This window comes from Perca fluviatilis, chromosome 24 (assembly GCF_010015445.1).
Source record: "Perca fluviatilis chromosome 24, GENO_Pfluv_1.0, whole genome shotgun sequence".
NCBI classification, from domain to species: Eukaryota; Metazoa; Chordata; class Actinopteri; order Perciformes; family Percidae; genus Perca; species Perca fluviatilis.
Window position 1 is genome coordinate 6,703,186 of NC_053135.1, and position 15,320 is coordinate 6,718,505.

Genomic DNA, 15,320 nt, shown 5'->3' on the forward strand with positions numbered 1-15,320 from the left:
GAATAATTGGCATGCCATACAAAAATAAAACGTGAGCCTAGATAGATTTAGGCTATCACAAAACAACTGAGATCTGATACAAAAAAGCAGCACTGCTGAATATATATCTATAGTTATTAGTCAAAACAACCGTTCCCATTTAAATCCTCCTTAATAAAGTCTCAAACCAAAGTTGTCATCATCCTGACGGTTGCCATAAGAGGGTAGCCGAGTTCCATGTCATTAGTGTCTGATGTTTAACTTCCCTCCACTTCCCTTAATAGTGTGTGGACAGGAGCTGCAGCCGGGAAATGTAAAAAACCCCAGTGTGTCCCCTCGGGAGGCTAATTTCAGAACCACGGACAGTTCCTGCAGAGTGATGACCGGTTGGACAAGGGTGTGAGGGAATGGAAAAATAAGGATATGGCGCGCGCGCCCGTGTGTGTGTGTGTCTGTGAGAAAGAGAGAGTGTATGTGCGCGTGTGTTAATGTGTGTGCCGATAAGAAGGTGGGGGTTAAGGACTCTCCTAGAGGAAATCGACTGCCTTTCAATACTTTCCCTGCAGGCATCCCACTGTTTTAGATCCGTGCTTTACTGCAGGCTACAAACCTGGGTAGAAGCAGAAGAATACAGACCGCACAGATCAGTTAACCCACTCAGTATATCAGGGAGGGTTAAATCAACCAAAATCCACCTTTTAGGGTTAATAAACTTTTGAAATGTAAATTAAAAGCCATGGAAACAAAACCTAAAAATTTTATCTTATAGGAAAACTAAATCTTCCCCGACAGTAGATGTTTGTTTATGTTAATGCTTGTGATTGAAGTGACTAATCATCCGCTTTTGAATGTTTCATTGGCTAAAAGCTATTCTATCATTTATGTCATCGCTTTTATTTCTTCCAGGAATGCTGTTGACGGAAACAAGAAATTGTTCGCAATCTATGACACGAGGTAGGAAATGTCACAACACACACACACACACACACACACACACACACACACACACACACACACACACACACACACACACACAGATTATTTATTAATGAGGTTCTCCAACTGTATGTTACGCGCACCCGCGCGGTTCTAATTATCCACGGAATGTCTGACGACACCAATATTTCTCAACCTAAATCATCTATCGTAGAGCCGTACATTTTAGAAATGGGGAAAAAGCCATTATAGGTGATTACCTTGCTAATCAATCACATGCATCGATTAATAGGTTGAGAAATACAGCCGTCCCTCCTCGATATTATTCGGGTCCCGCCATTTTTATAGGAAACACATAGGAAGGGGATTGGCGCAGATGGAGTGAGGAGCACTGTAAAAAATGTCCGTCTTAACATGGCAATTTGGTGTAATATTGAGTCTTAAAATATGTTTCTTTGTGGGGAAAAATGATTAAATTAAACTCGTATTCTTCATTTAGCTGTTTCAGTAATTTTCTAGACAAAATAATAAAGCAAATTGAAGTTATTAAAAAAAAAATACAATCTTGAAATAAGATGTGTAGATGGAAGTGAAATGATCTCACGTATTAACAGAAAACACTGTAGTGGTTTAACACATGCAGTTGTGATGGCGAGTGCCACTCAGCCTGTGACAACAGTGGATTTTCTCGTCTCAGAAAATAACCCTGGTGTCATCAGGGTTATCTTGAATTGGGCTTAAAACTTTAATTTAAGTTTGAAAGACATTGGCATTTACCATCTAGGGGGAGTTGAATGAAAATATGCTACTGAGTTGATGCAGTGTATTTGGAGCTTGACGCAAACTATGAGGACTAAAAGTAAGTAGTCTATAGCTCTGCCTCTGCTGCTTTGATTTGGACCTTTCCTTTTAGAATTCGTCTCCTGTGAGTCCCACAACTTAATGAAAGTGCATTGCATCGCTGGAGTAACCTTTTAAACACCCACATCCTACCAATTTACAACACTTGAAATATAGAAAAAGGACGTATTGGCACTTGAATTTTTTTAAACAGTTAAATGATTTGAAAAAAGTAAATCTGCATTAGAAAGAAAGGAAACTGAACTTTATCTGTTGGGATATTTCCCCTCAAATAAAACCCCTTGAATATACTGCAGCTAATGTGGGGTGATTTTTTGCAGTGTGTAAGTGTTGGGCTTCGTCTTTCATTTGAACAAGCAGAGTGCCTTCACCGCCACCAGCAGCAGCATCCCTGCACACCTTCCTCGTCAATATGCGCTTCAGCTCCTGAATGTAAGAGTCACACAGTCAGAGACGGCAAAGAAAAGCGGAGCCAGTGTTCATGCCGAGGAGCCGATGTCTGCCCATATTTCATATCTGACTCCATCCACTGCAAGCTGCTGACTCCCCCCACCCTCCCCCCCCAGTCGACTTTCTCCTCTCGGGCAATCAATGGATTTACTCTGATTTGAAGAGAGTCTCGACTGTTGCTGTTGTTGTGGTTATAAAGAGCGGAAAAGAAAGAAAGAAAGAAATAGGAAAGGGTGATGTTTGCTTTGCACAGGGTTCGTCAGTTTCGCGTCTTATCCGCACTGGTTGTCGGTTCGATTGTGTGTTGCGCGAAAAGGTGAGTGCTTTTGTCTTTCTGTAAAGTCAAGGTTATTGCCCCGGCTGATTGACCATAAAAAAAACACACAGGAGTCAAGGTGATGTTTTCCTTCTTGTTTCTAGCGTCAATGAACCGGGCAACATGTCTTTCGTGAAGGAGACGGTGGATAAACTACTGAAGGGATATGATATCCGACTGAGGCCGGACTTTGGAGGTATGTGTCGTATTTACGTCCATTAATTTCGCTTCACGCCGTAGGCAGCTTCATTTTTGGCGCCATTCACAGTCTTTCATTCACAGGTATAGGCCTATATACATTTTTATGCTGTGTAATCTCCTCCAGGTGCCCCTGTTGCAGTCGGGATGAGCATAGACGTGGCCAGCATAGACATGGTGTCAGAAGTCAACATGGTGAGTGAATTTACACATAAACACGGTTTCCTCTGTGTTTACCCGACCGTATAATACATGCAGTCATCTCTGTACATTGGCACTTACACAGCATGATTTCCTAGCTCACTCGCTGTAGTAGAAGTGCTGATGTAAATCCATTTTTCCCTCTCAGGCCATTATGTGATGCTGAGATGGATGGGCTGGGTTTCCTGTAAGCATTAAAACATCTTTATCTCACAAACTGCCAAGCGCAGTGTTACCTTACAATACACAGAGCCGCTCAGCCAGGGTGTAAGAAATTAACAGAGCTTCCAACAATGCTGATGCTCAGACAGTAGCTCACTGGGAGGATAGATTAGAGCTGCAACTGTGGTTTTGCAATCAGTACAGTCCACATACAATGCACACGCAGGAGGGATACACGCGCTGGTAATGTTGGACTCTCCACTCTCGGTTTAAATGTTTTTATCCCAGGCAGAAGAAAACCTCTACTTGTTAACTTCTGGAGCCACAGTGTTTCAGGAGTGCCCTTAGCAGAGAGCTATCAGGGAACTCTGGAACTTGTGAGCTGGATGCAGTTTGCTCCGTGTTGACACGTGTCCCCACATGCAGGAAAGTAACTTCAGTAGGGCTGCAACTTTATTGTCGATTAATCTGTCGATTTTTTTCCTCGTTTGTCCTATAAAATGTCAGAAAATGGTGGAAAATGTCAATCAGTGGTTTTCCAAAGCCCAAGATGACGTCCTCAAATGTCTTGTTTTGTCCATAACTCAAAGATATTCAGTTTACTGTCACAGAGGAGAGAAGAAACTAGAAAATATTCACATTTAAGAAGCTGAAATCAGAGATTTATTTTTTTTTATTATAAAAAATTACTTAAACCGAATAATCGATTATCAAAATAGTTGCCGATTAATTTAAAGTTGACAACTAATTGATTAATCGATTTCTCTTTGCAGCTCCAAACTTTAGGCTATTTATCTTAAAATATCAGCCGGCGATGACCGACATCGGAAACCAGTGATAAAAAGAGATGTACTGTACAAAAGATGTGATTTTTAGACCACATTGACTGACCTGTCCAAGTGAAAATTGTTCGTAATTGCTTTGGATCCAGGCTCTAAAAGCCACAATTGCTGATTCGCAGATCAACACTGTTTCATGGGCCGTTGGCTGTGCAGGTGCAACCATTAGGACTTTTAGAGATGATGACTGGTGAGTACAGTCAGTCACAAAAGCACTACGGTCATGAGGAGTCAAATTGAGGTCAGTCAGGGATGCACCTCTATAAGCGTCCACCATCACAGTAAACAGAGCATCGTTACACACGTAATGTCTGTTCCTTATCGACCAGATCTACTAAAGAGGGAAAAGGCTAAATTTTTACTGCACCATATTAGAAAATGGTCATTATTTATCTGGTGGGGGCTGTGTATATGGGGGCGGGTGTTGATCAATAGTAATGACTCAATAGTTTCTTCACCAGTTGACTCATGGCTTTGACTTCCCAGCCTCCTTCCAGTACTCAGGGGTTTAAACAAGAGCTCCCTGTCCGTTGACGTTTCAACATGCCTCAAAAGCAACTTACATTTGTAGGCTACTAGTTTGTTTAGCCAAATATGTTTTGTGGGAAACATAATTTCTGCCCAGATTATATTTACATGAAGTGAGATATATATATATATATATATATATAAAATGCCTTTTTTTTAAGGAGAAACTTAACAAATATTACCAATTTCCACCCACTCAACTGCTAGGATTTGAACGTTTTTGTCTTATATGGTATTAATTTAATAATTTGGGGGTTTTTGACTAAAAGAAAACAAGCAATTTGACGACGTCAACGTGGCATTTTCACTCTTTTCTGACATTTATTATGGTGTATTTATTTGTATATTCATTGTTATTATTTCATCAGTCTTGCTTTATCCTTCTGATCTTATGTTTTGTGCCCCTTGATCTTCATATTTCATCTAATTCATTATATTATTATACATATCGGTGTTTTGTAACTTCTATGTTTTGGTGTTGCTGTCTTACACTCCTGTGAAAGAGATTTTTAATATATAATTTATAGACCAAAAAAATATATCAAAAAGGTTACTGTAGTTACAGCCCTACTGTTGATTATTTCAATATTCTTAGTTGTGAACATTCACACAAATTACATAACACAAATAGCTAACACATTATATATTACACGAGGAGAGACTGTAAAGGCAAGCTAAATCATACACATTTGAAATAATATAACATATTTTACAGGAATAATCCCTATAGTTTCAGCTGAGCCTTTATGATCCATGCAATAAGTTTTGTTTGCCAACAGTTCAGTTACTAAATTTGGCTGACAAGCCAAGTATATTCTTTACAGAGCGAATGAAGACCAGAGAATTAGACATATGAGATCACACTTAAAACTGATAATTAATTAGGTCTATTCCTCATTGCCACCAGTTCACCGGGGGACTGTATATGTGCGTTTGTGCATCTATGCTTGTTAGATGAACAATTCCTGGCTGTGATCCAGTGTTGAAGCCAAAAACAAGACTGGTCATGCTGTTTGTTATTTTCACGCCAGCGTTTGACATTTAGTGGATGCTTTTCATCTAATGCTTGGACCGTCTGTGGTTTTAGTATGGAGGATTTCTCCAGCGAGAAATGGATAATGAGTGCTTTTGTCCTGACAGTGACAGTGCCATGGTTTATCCATTGAACAACACTAAACAGCACAGCCCCGATAAATGCTGCTCTCTCGTTTTCTTTTTGTTAGGCTCTATCCTACATGAAGTTCAATAGAACTTCAGCTGCTAAATCCACTTCACCAGCCTTGTGGAATGACCCACAGGCATAATTGGGAAACTAGTTTTTAAAAGTTGAACTGATTTGCTTGCTATGCTGAAATGAGGCCTGGATCATACTCTGCGTGTTCTGCAAGGAGCACAGATGTGCAAAACAATACTGCCAAATTTTAGGCTTGCTGTGCTTACGTTCTCTAACCTGACAAGCCAGATGGTTTGTTACACAGAACCATCTTAGAAGCTGACATTGGAAACTGTTTTGGAAAAGGGCAGGCACTTTTAAAAAAACACCTGGCAAGTGATTGGATGAACTATCTGTCTATCACGTCAGCAGTTGTTTAGAAAAAACAGTCGCGGCCATCACACACACCTAAACCAAACCGTAGCTGCCAGTAGCACCTCACCGGACCCCGATTGGTTCGGAAAGCTAGTAGTTCAGACACAAAGGCATTACTTGAAGCCTGACAAGATGGATTTTTGTGTGATATGTGATCCCGCGATTCTCGCATGGTCTCGTGATATCGCGAGAATGTGCAGCTGCCGTGCAAGGTAAGACATTCTCTCCCATACAAAGAGAAAAACTGAATAGCAGAACACTTATATAATAAAACAAAAATGGGAAGGTTTTTACAGTTTGGGAGTTAAGGTCCTTGTCCTGCAGCTTTGAAGTGGGTATGTGAGATCCAAAATCATCCCACAAAACTGTTGAAAAAGAAAAGGATCATTTTCAGGGGTGGTAGTGATGTATAATGTTTAGGTCAAAGAACATTAAGAAGTTGTTGCAGATACATCAGTGCAAAGGGCTAAGGTTAGGCATCAAATGTGGGGGTTAAGGTTGAGGTGAAGGGGTAGTAAATGCGTGTGAGTCGATGGAATATTCTCACAGGTATTACAAGGTAATATACAGTACAGGCCAAAAGTTTGGACACACCTTCTCATTCAATGTGTTTCTTTATTTTCATGACTATTTACATTGTAGATTCTCACTGAAGGCATCAAAACTATGAATGAACACATATGGAATTATGTACTTAACAAAAAAGTGTGAAATAACTGAAAACATGTCTTATATTTTAGATTACTCAAAGTAGCCACCCTTTGCTTTTTTTGAAACCCTTGGTGTTCTCTCAATAAGCTTCATGAGAGAACCAGTCACCTGAAAAGGTTTTCACTTCACAGGTGTGCTTTGTCAGGGTTAATTAGTGGAATTTTTTCCCTTATTAATAAAAAAGCAAAGGGTGGCTACTTTGAGGAATCTAAAATATAAGACATGTTTTCAGTTATTTCACACTTTTTTATTAAGTACATAATTCCATATGTGTTCATTCATAGTTTTGATGCCTTCAGTGAGAATCTACAATGTAAATAGTCATGAAAATAAAAAGGAAACACATTTGAATGAGAAGGTGTGTCCAAACTTTTGGCCTGTACTGTATGTGTGCATTCATGCAAGCGAATGTGCACACCTTTATTATGGGTTGGAAACAAACATTCTCAGATGCTTCTATGCAGGTCAAAGATGTAAAGTGCTGTATTAGGGAATATACACAAATTATTAGAGGGAAGGGGAAGGTCAAATGGGGTGTAATTTATGTTTTTATGTTTTATTTTTCATTTTACTGAAGGAATGGTAGTCTGTCATTTTTGGAGGGCCTTCCAAAGCATGAATATTCATAATTGTGTTATGTTTGCTAATTTGGAAATTGCTAATTTCTTCTATTGGTGATGCAACAGAGCCAGAGATTTTGTCTTGTATTTCACACACTGTATTTCTTCCTCGTCAAAACCTGGGACCTACATTTGCAACAATGCATCTCCACTGCCTACAATTTGGTCTGAGATTCAGTTGTGTTATTCTAGAACATTGAGCTGCTAGCCTCAAGCAGTGAGGAGCGGGCTACAGAGGTCCACAGTAGTGAGCTGCCTTCTTTCTAATGCCACAGCTCCAGATTTTTATCATTTTTAAACGTGTAGTCTTCAATCAATACAACTTTTTCACATATGCAGTATTATGTACATGTTAAATTATTTATGCTTTGCCTCTTATTAATTAATAATGGTGAAACTAGTTGTACAAACTCAATAGTATATTTTAAGATAGGTTAGATGGAGGGTCAAAAGAAAATATTAGTCGTTTTCGGACCAAACAGTAGACAATAAACAATAGAAATAGAAACGCTGAAGTGATATAAAACGGCTTGCGGTTGGTATAGCAAGAACATAGAATTGCTTTGACGAGTCAAACTCGCGTTGTATTTGCTTATTGCATACAGTACGTGCTCAGTAAAGCCTGCACTTTGCTGTTTGCGGGCAATATTTGCAATATTTTTTAAAGGCAAAATATGTGTGAAACCATTCGTACCATTTGTGTTGTCTGTTGTTCACATAGCTGACAGTTTTGTTTTTTTTTAAATGGTGGTTGCCGGTGCATTGGCTCATGCGTTCGACCAAACCACTTACTTCACTCAGAGTTCTTTTGTGCTGGGAGAGTACCAACTCTGAAATAGGAGCTAGAAAAGTCCTTGAAAATGATCGTTCCTAGTTATCGCATTGTGGTGGACACAGTGAAAGGTTTTTTTCTTAGAACTATGTTCCTAGAACTATGAAAAAGTTCCTCTGGTTCGAAAATGCCTGTTGATAACGCTGGGGATGGCCAATCCTTTGTTGCAGTCCCTTAATATTAATATTGATGAATATATCCAAAGCCTCACACTATACATTCTCCTGACCCCTGTATTATAAGATCTAAACATTTATTGAGTGACTGAATGAGCATGGCATCTGGCTCATCCACGAATCCACCTGGCAGGGCAGGTCGACTAACTCAGTTACTCCGACGCCTTCGCGGAGCGCAAGCTTCTGCACTAGCAGATGCTAGAGCGTCTGAGAAAGGCGCACTAATTACCTCTGAGGTTTGTTTGTGATGTGCCAGGGGCCTCTGCTGATGAGAAATACATACTAGGACAAGATCAGAGCAAGGCAAAATAGAATATGCGTGTGCTGAGGCAGTGCTTGCTCGGAAACTAGTTGTACACTTACTGTAGGAATGTATCACTTTAACAAAGAAATGTGTCACTTGTTAGTGCACTGAGGGGAGTTTTTAAAAGGCTTGTTTGGGGGGGTATTGGACAATTAGTTAAATGAAAGGTTTGGAGGTGGAAATTAGAGTATCAACTGAATTTACTGCAGCTAGTGTTGCCTGCATTCAAAATATTTTGAAATACTCCTATTAAGAAAGTTTAAGTGCAAAATAAGGGCACTATGTGTAGGTGTGTTTTCATTATCATGAGCTCCTCTTGCAGAAATGGACAAACAGGCGTGATTCTCTGTTACAGTAAGCGCTATCAAGGCCTTTATTCCAGCCCATTATCGAAAGTCATCATAATTTGGGGGAATTTAATTACAATGATGGTAGTGCTCCACGCACAGGGAAATGGACAGAGTCGGCACTGTGAATGTAGTTGCATTAACAGGCTGAACAAGCTAGTCATCCATACACCCACGGCTGCGTGTGGGTGTCAAAAAGAAGAAAAAAAATCTGTCATTATGGAGAGGTGAAAAGATCTCTCTCTCCATCTCTCTTTCTCCAAATGTTCCTTCTGGCTGGTTTGTTTTTTAGAGTGCACCAGTAACACAGCAAGACCATAAAGTAGCTTCCAATTTATTTGTTTGCCTTGACTATTAATCAGGTTAATTAAATGTAATGTACAGTACGTGTGCATGTAGATTTCTGCTGAATGACATTAGGGTGACTTTATTAGGTATTGAAGTTGCACAACCTGGTCTGACCCTGGTTGTGCCACAATCACCAAGGTAACCTCATCCACATACTGTGCACTGCATTAAATACATCTTGGAATCAGATGTTCCAATGCACAAACTATTTCACTCCAATTATCTTATATAGGTCTTCCAGCTATGCGAAAAGAGCATATCTTTTTATGTGTGCTCTGAGTGTGGCTTAATATACCCCCATGTCTTTTATCCGGCATCCGGCTTCCTGCCTGATGGAATGTAATTGTCCTCAGGAGAGAGCATGCTGTATAGGGTGAAGTGATGATTTAGAGTAAGCAGAGAGGGCACTTCCTGGTTTGCAGTGCCAACCAACCAAGAGGACGCAAGATTTGATGGGGATTACCCATTCTACTGATTCTAACTCTACATTCCCATCTTGATAATAGCCTCACTCTGAGCAGTACACCTTTAAAATGCTGCATGTCTTGTTCTGGGGAATCTAAAATTGACAGGCGCCGGCCTAGTTTCCTCTCTCAGTGCCACTCAAGCAGTCGTAATGTTGTAGCAGATAAAAAGAGGCAGGTAAACTATGAAATGGATTTATGATGTGGGTTATTGTAAAGATCATCAGTCAACAGTCTCATTCCACTAACTGTAATGGATAGAGCAGATATATAAGGTTTAAGGAGAGTAAAGACCCCTGCAGCAATAAAATGAAGGAGCACTACACACTTTTGGTTTTGAAACTGATTTGAAGAAAAATCCAGCCTTCCATTTTTAGGTTGATCATTGGGTCATTGATCATTATTAGTGATAAGAGAAAAATGTTAAATTTATTTTAGCATGAACGTGCACACCCATGACTAATGTGAGTGGGTTGGACCACTCGTGAATTTCTACTAAGAAACATTCGAAATACGACAAAGTTTGTGAATGGGACATCTACACGTGCTACAAATCTGTTCCTATGAGTGATTCTTGCATGAGCCTCTTTGTCTGTTTCTTGCTGTTGGTAGACATTACTGTACACTTTGTCACTGTTTAACCAGAACAACTCTGGAGATCAAAAGAAGTACTTAAAGGGCCTAATTTTGTATTTTTTGTTTTGTTTGAAAATGACTGGGTTCACACATTGGGTTCCCAACTGAGCCTATCTCTGTACATCTCTAATCCATAAACTTTAAACAGTTAGCTAATTCCACTTACTACATAAATCTACTATGCTTTCCCCTTTGAGGCCTGTGTTGATGATACCTAATCTTTGGCCACTTCCCAAACAAAAGACCTCTGGAACCTGTTTTGCCACTCTAGCTGCACCTTTTCTAACTGCATACAGTATCTCACAAAAGTGAGTACACCCCTCACATTTTAGTAAATATTTCATTATATCTTTTAATGGGACAACACTGAAGAAATGACACTTTGCTACAATGTAAAGTATTAAGTTTACAGCTTGTATAACAGTGTGAAGGGCATGTGATGATGTGGGGCTATTTTAATTCCAAAGGCCAATGGAACTTTATCAGGATGCATAGTATCCTGGATCCATGAAATAACTGGCCTTTAAAAATAAAAATCTGTGGCCGGGTTAGCTCAGTTGGTAGAGCAGGCGCACACATATAGAGGTTCACTCCTTGACACAGTGGCCGCGGGTTCGACTCCGACCTGTAGCCCTTTGCTGCATTTCATTCCCTCTCTCTCTCTCCCCTTTCATGTCTTCATCTGTCCTATGGAAATAAAGGCCTAAAATGCCTAAAAAAATAAATAAAAATCTGCCAGCCTCTATGGGAATTTTACATAGGGCTGTACTGACTTTTGTTGCCAGCGGTTTAGACATTAATGGCTGTATATTGAGTTATTTTGAGGGGACTGCACATTTACACTGTTATGCAAGCTGTAAACTTAATACTTTACATTGTAGCAAAGTGTCATTTCTTCAGTGTTGTCCCATAAAAAGATATAATGAAATATTTACTAAAATGTGAGGGGTGTACTCACTTTTGTGAGATACTGTATGTTATTTCAGTATATATGACACACTTTTGGGACCATTCAATAAAAAAACTTTTACACTCTGCATTTTCCTAAAATCCAAAGATAATGGCTAACCCAAAAATGGTGCAAATACACTCACCTAAAGGATTATTAGGAACACCCTACTAAGACCATGTTTGACCCCCTTTTGCCTTCAGAACTGCCTTAATTCTTCGTGGCATTGATTCAACAAGGTGCTGGAAGCATTCTTTAGAAATGTTGGCTCATATTGAGAGGATAGCATCTTGCAGTTGGAGATTTGTGGGATGCACATCCAGGGCATGAAGCTCCCATTCCACCACATCCCAAAGATGTTCTGTTGGGTTGAGATCTGGTGACTGGGGGGGCCATTTTGGTACAGTGAACTCATTGTCCTGTTCAAGAAACCAATTTGAAATAATTCAAGCTTTGTGACATGGTGCATTATCCTGCTGGAAGTAGCCATCAGAGGATGGGTACATGGTGGTCATAAAAGGATGGACATGGTCAGAAACAATGCTCAGGTAGGCTGTGGCATTTAATTGATGCCCAATTGGTACTAAGGGGCCTAAAGTGTGCCAAGAAAACATCCCCAACACCATTACACCACCACCAGCAGCCTGCACAGTGGTAGCAAGGCATGACGGATCCATGTTCTCATTCTGTTTACGCCAAATTCTGACTCTACCATCTGAATGTCTCAACAGAAATCGAGACTCATCAGACCAGGCAACATTTTTCCAGTCTTCAACTGTCCAATTTTGGTGAGCTTGTGCAAATTGTAGCCTCATTTTCCTATTTTTAGTGGAGATGAGTGGTACCCGGTGGGGTCTTCTGCTGGTGTAGCCCATCCGCCTCAAGGTTGTTCGTGTTGTGGCTTCAAAAATGCTTTGCTGCATACCTCGGTTGTAACGGTTGTGTCGGCCCAGTCTCCTCTGACCTCTAGCATCAAAAAGGCATTTTCGCCCACAGGAATGCCGCACACTGGATGTTTTTCCTTTTTCAGACCATTCTTTGTAAACTCTAGAAATGGTTGTGCGTGAAAATCCCAGTAACTGAGCAGATTGGGAAATACTCAGACCAGCCCGTCTGGCACTAACAACCATGCCACGCTCAAAGTTGCTTAAATCACCTTTCTTTCCCATTCTGACATTCATTTGGGAGTTCAGGAGATTGTCTAGACCTGGACCACACCCCTAAATGCATTGAAGAAGCTGCCATGTGATTGGTTGATTAGATAATTGCATTAATGAGAAATCTTACAGGTGTTCCTAATAATCTTTAAGGTGAGTGTAAGGTTACGTTGATGAATCCATCAATTTATAATAGCTTTACATAAAGAAATAATTTTTTGTAAATGAAGAAAAGGATGTGATATACACCAATGAAAAAAGGATTGTGTGCAGTTCTACTGCAGTGTCACAGTCGCTCTGTTCATATAAGACATGTTTTATTTGTACATTTACTACTGTTTGCTTCCTGTCTTTCTCTCCCTCGTTCTCTATCCCTCTTACCTTGTTATGAGGCAATACATCATAAAATATTAGACAGTGAGGAAATTATCCTTTATATTGCAGGCCAACACTGTCATTTGGAGGAAAAGCCCAATTCACCTCCCCATGTTTGCTCTCAATAAGGGACAGCACTATTTTTACCATTCTATAGCAGGAGAAGGAGGGGGATAGAACCTCGCTGAGGGATTCCCCTGCACTGCGGTGATATACTGCCTATGGGCCATCCCGAGGGAGGGCTCCGAAATTACATTGAAGTGACGCAAATTGCTTTACTTGACCGTGGGTTCATATGGAGTACACGGTGATTACATACAGTATATCATCGTTTTTTCTCTCAAAGATGTGAAGTTTAGCCAGGGAAAACTTGCAGAGCGGTGGTGATTTATTTTTCATGGTAATGTTGAGTGGAGCGGCTTTCATATGTGTCAGGTGTAATGATCATTTCTCTCCAGTTTATTAACACATTTTCCATTCACTCCTATTGTGCTGCAGCCTATGATGATGGGCTAGTGGCAGCATATGCTCGGGACAAGAGAGCATATGCCATATGACAAACAATGTTAGCAGGATATTTCCTAGGTACTGTTGGTATCACGACGTAGCAGTCAGTATGCTAGCGCTGCAGAGAGGGGAGAGATTAAATTGAATATGGGTCAGTTCACAGCCAAAACTCTGCTTATCTGAATTCTCACACACCCTGAATGAAAGTGATTATTCAGTTGAATTAATTAAATAATTGAGGCTTGCTGGAAATCATTTCAACTGGTCACTGTCATTATCTCTGCTGAAAACATATGCTAATAACCAAACGGCAATGGTAAAGCTGTGTGTGTTGGGAATTTATGAGTTGTGGGAAATGGGGGGTTGTCAATAATTAATAATCCATAGTCCTAGTTTATAGCAAATATGTGCCCACCTCCCTTGAGTTCTACAGCAGGTACTGAGAAGCTGTACTCGTCCTCATCTGAAATTCAATTTGATTGTCCCCATGCAATATTGATGAGGATTCCTTGGCCGCGTGTTTGTACAGGATACACGGTTAGTTTAAATCATTTATGTCTTACGAGGCTGGTGCACTGTAGCTGCCCACCTGCTGACACTCTGGCGGGAGATGGAAATGTATACCTGCATGATACCGCCCGGGGGAGAGGCGGGGGAGAAGTGATGTGATAAGGGTCAAAACAAGGCAGTGTGAAAGAGATATTAGTCATTCGTAGGGATTAATGGGGGGTAAAGTTACAGTGGTGATGGAGGAGACGGGGAAGGCAAGTCTACAGTACTCATTCTTACAGCAAATGTAATTTTCACCACATGCTGTGATCAATCCACATTGACCACTTTAATGAGACTATGACTGATAACACATTTTACCCTTTGTGACACTAAATCCTTGGAACTGACAAGGATTTATTTGTATCACTTAAAGGAACAGAAGAATGGTTAACTCCATGCTATGACTGGTCAACTGTTAGCTTCCTGCATTGGCAAGTAATTCAAAGGAAGAAGATGAACCCATGTAGGAAGATGTTATTACTGTTTTTATCACATGGCCAGTGGATTCATATACCTATTCCTATCAGTATGTGTCAGCAAAACACAAATGTATTTAGGAAAAAACAAATATGCACAATTCAAGCATAAAAATTAACCAAAGTAATACAGATCTTAAAAAGTCATTTTTGACACAGGACTCAACTGAAAGAGGAACTTCAAGTGGTTCCTTAGATCACTCTGATTTATTATGTGATATTAAGCTACCATAATGTTCAAGAGAGAATTATTTGATAAAGAATGGTCATAATTGAAGCATAGACATCCTGACCTTTTGTTCCTAGAGTTGGTCAAGCTCCAAAGGAGCCTCCTAGATTTCCCATAATGCAACTCAATAGCATCTTTCATTAGGCCCCCTGCCTCCAAAATAGCCATTCTTAAACCCAAGACCCTAAAACACACAAGCTTCCTGTGAAATATTTTTAGTGTCAAACCTAAGCTAAGATGGCTCTGATGACATCATCGGGGTAATATCTTTTGGAAAATCTCCAGAGCCACAGTGGATATTATACAGCTGTTTTCACATGCTGGGTAGAACCAGTAATTAAAGAGGTACTCCAGCCAGTTAGTAATACAGTTGCATTATCTTAAGGGACTCACAAAAGCCAGTTTTAAAAATTTAATAAAACATCTTTTCCTGACTTTTAGTCCGCAGTATGGGTAAAATGCTTGATCCTACAATTCCCACAATGCAACTCAATGGCATCTTAATCTCATATGTACCAATCCCCTACTAAATGGCCACTTGTTTCAAATACCCACACCACCAGAATGTAATGCAGTTAT

General features: G+C 40.0%; 1 protein-coding gene across 5 annotated transcripts in view; it reads left to right on the forward strand.

Annotated features, from left to right (window-relative positions):
• LOC120554331 (gamma-aminobutyric acid receptor subunit beta-3-like) overlaps window positions 1-15,320 on the forward strand; it is a 62,869-nt gene that overhangs the window by 24,174 nt on the left and 23,375 nt on the right. For 3 of the 5 annotated variants that reach the window (XM_039793177.1, XM_039793178.1, XM_039793179.1), the window contains 3 exons: window positions 886-933; window positions 2,647-2,738; window positions 2,868-2,935. In XM_039793177.1, coding sequence (XP_039649111.1) covers window positions 886-933; window positions 2,647-2,738; window positions 2,868-2,935 — 208 coding nt within the window. Of the gene's footprint in view, window positions 1-885; window positions 934-2,134; window positions 2,543-2,646; window positions 2,739-2,867; window positions 2,936-15,320 lie in introns of those variants that run through there. The other 2 variants (XM_039793180.1, XM_039793181.1) reach the window with 2 other exon arrangements.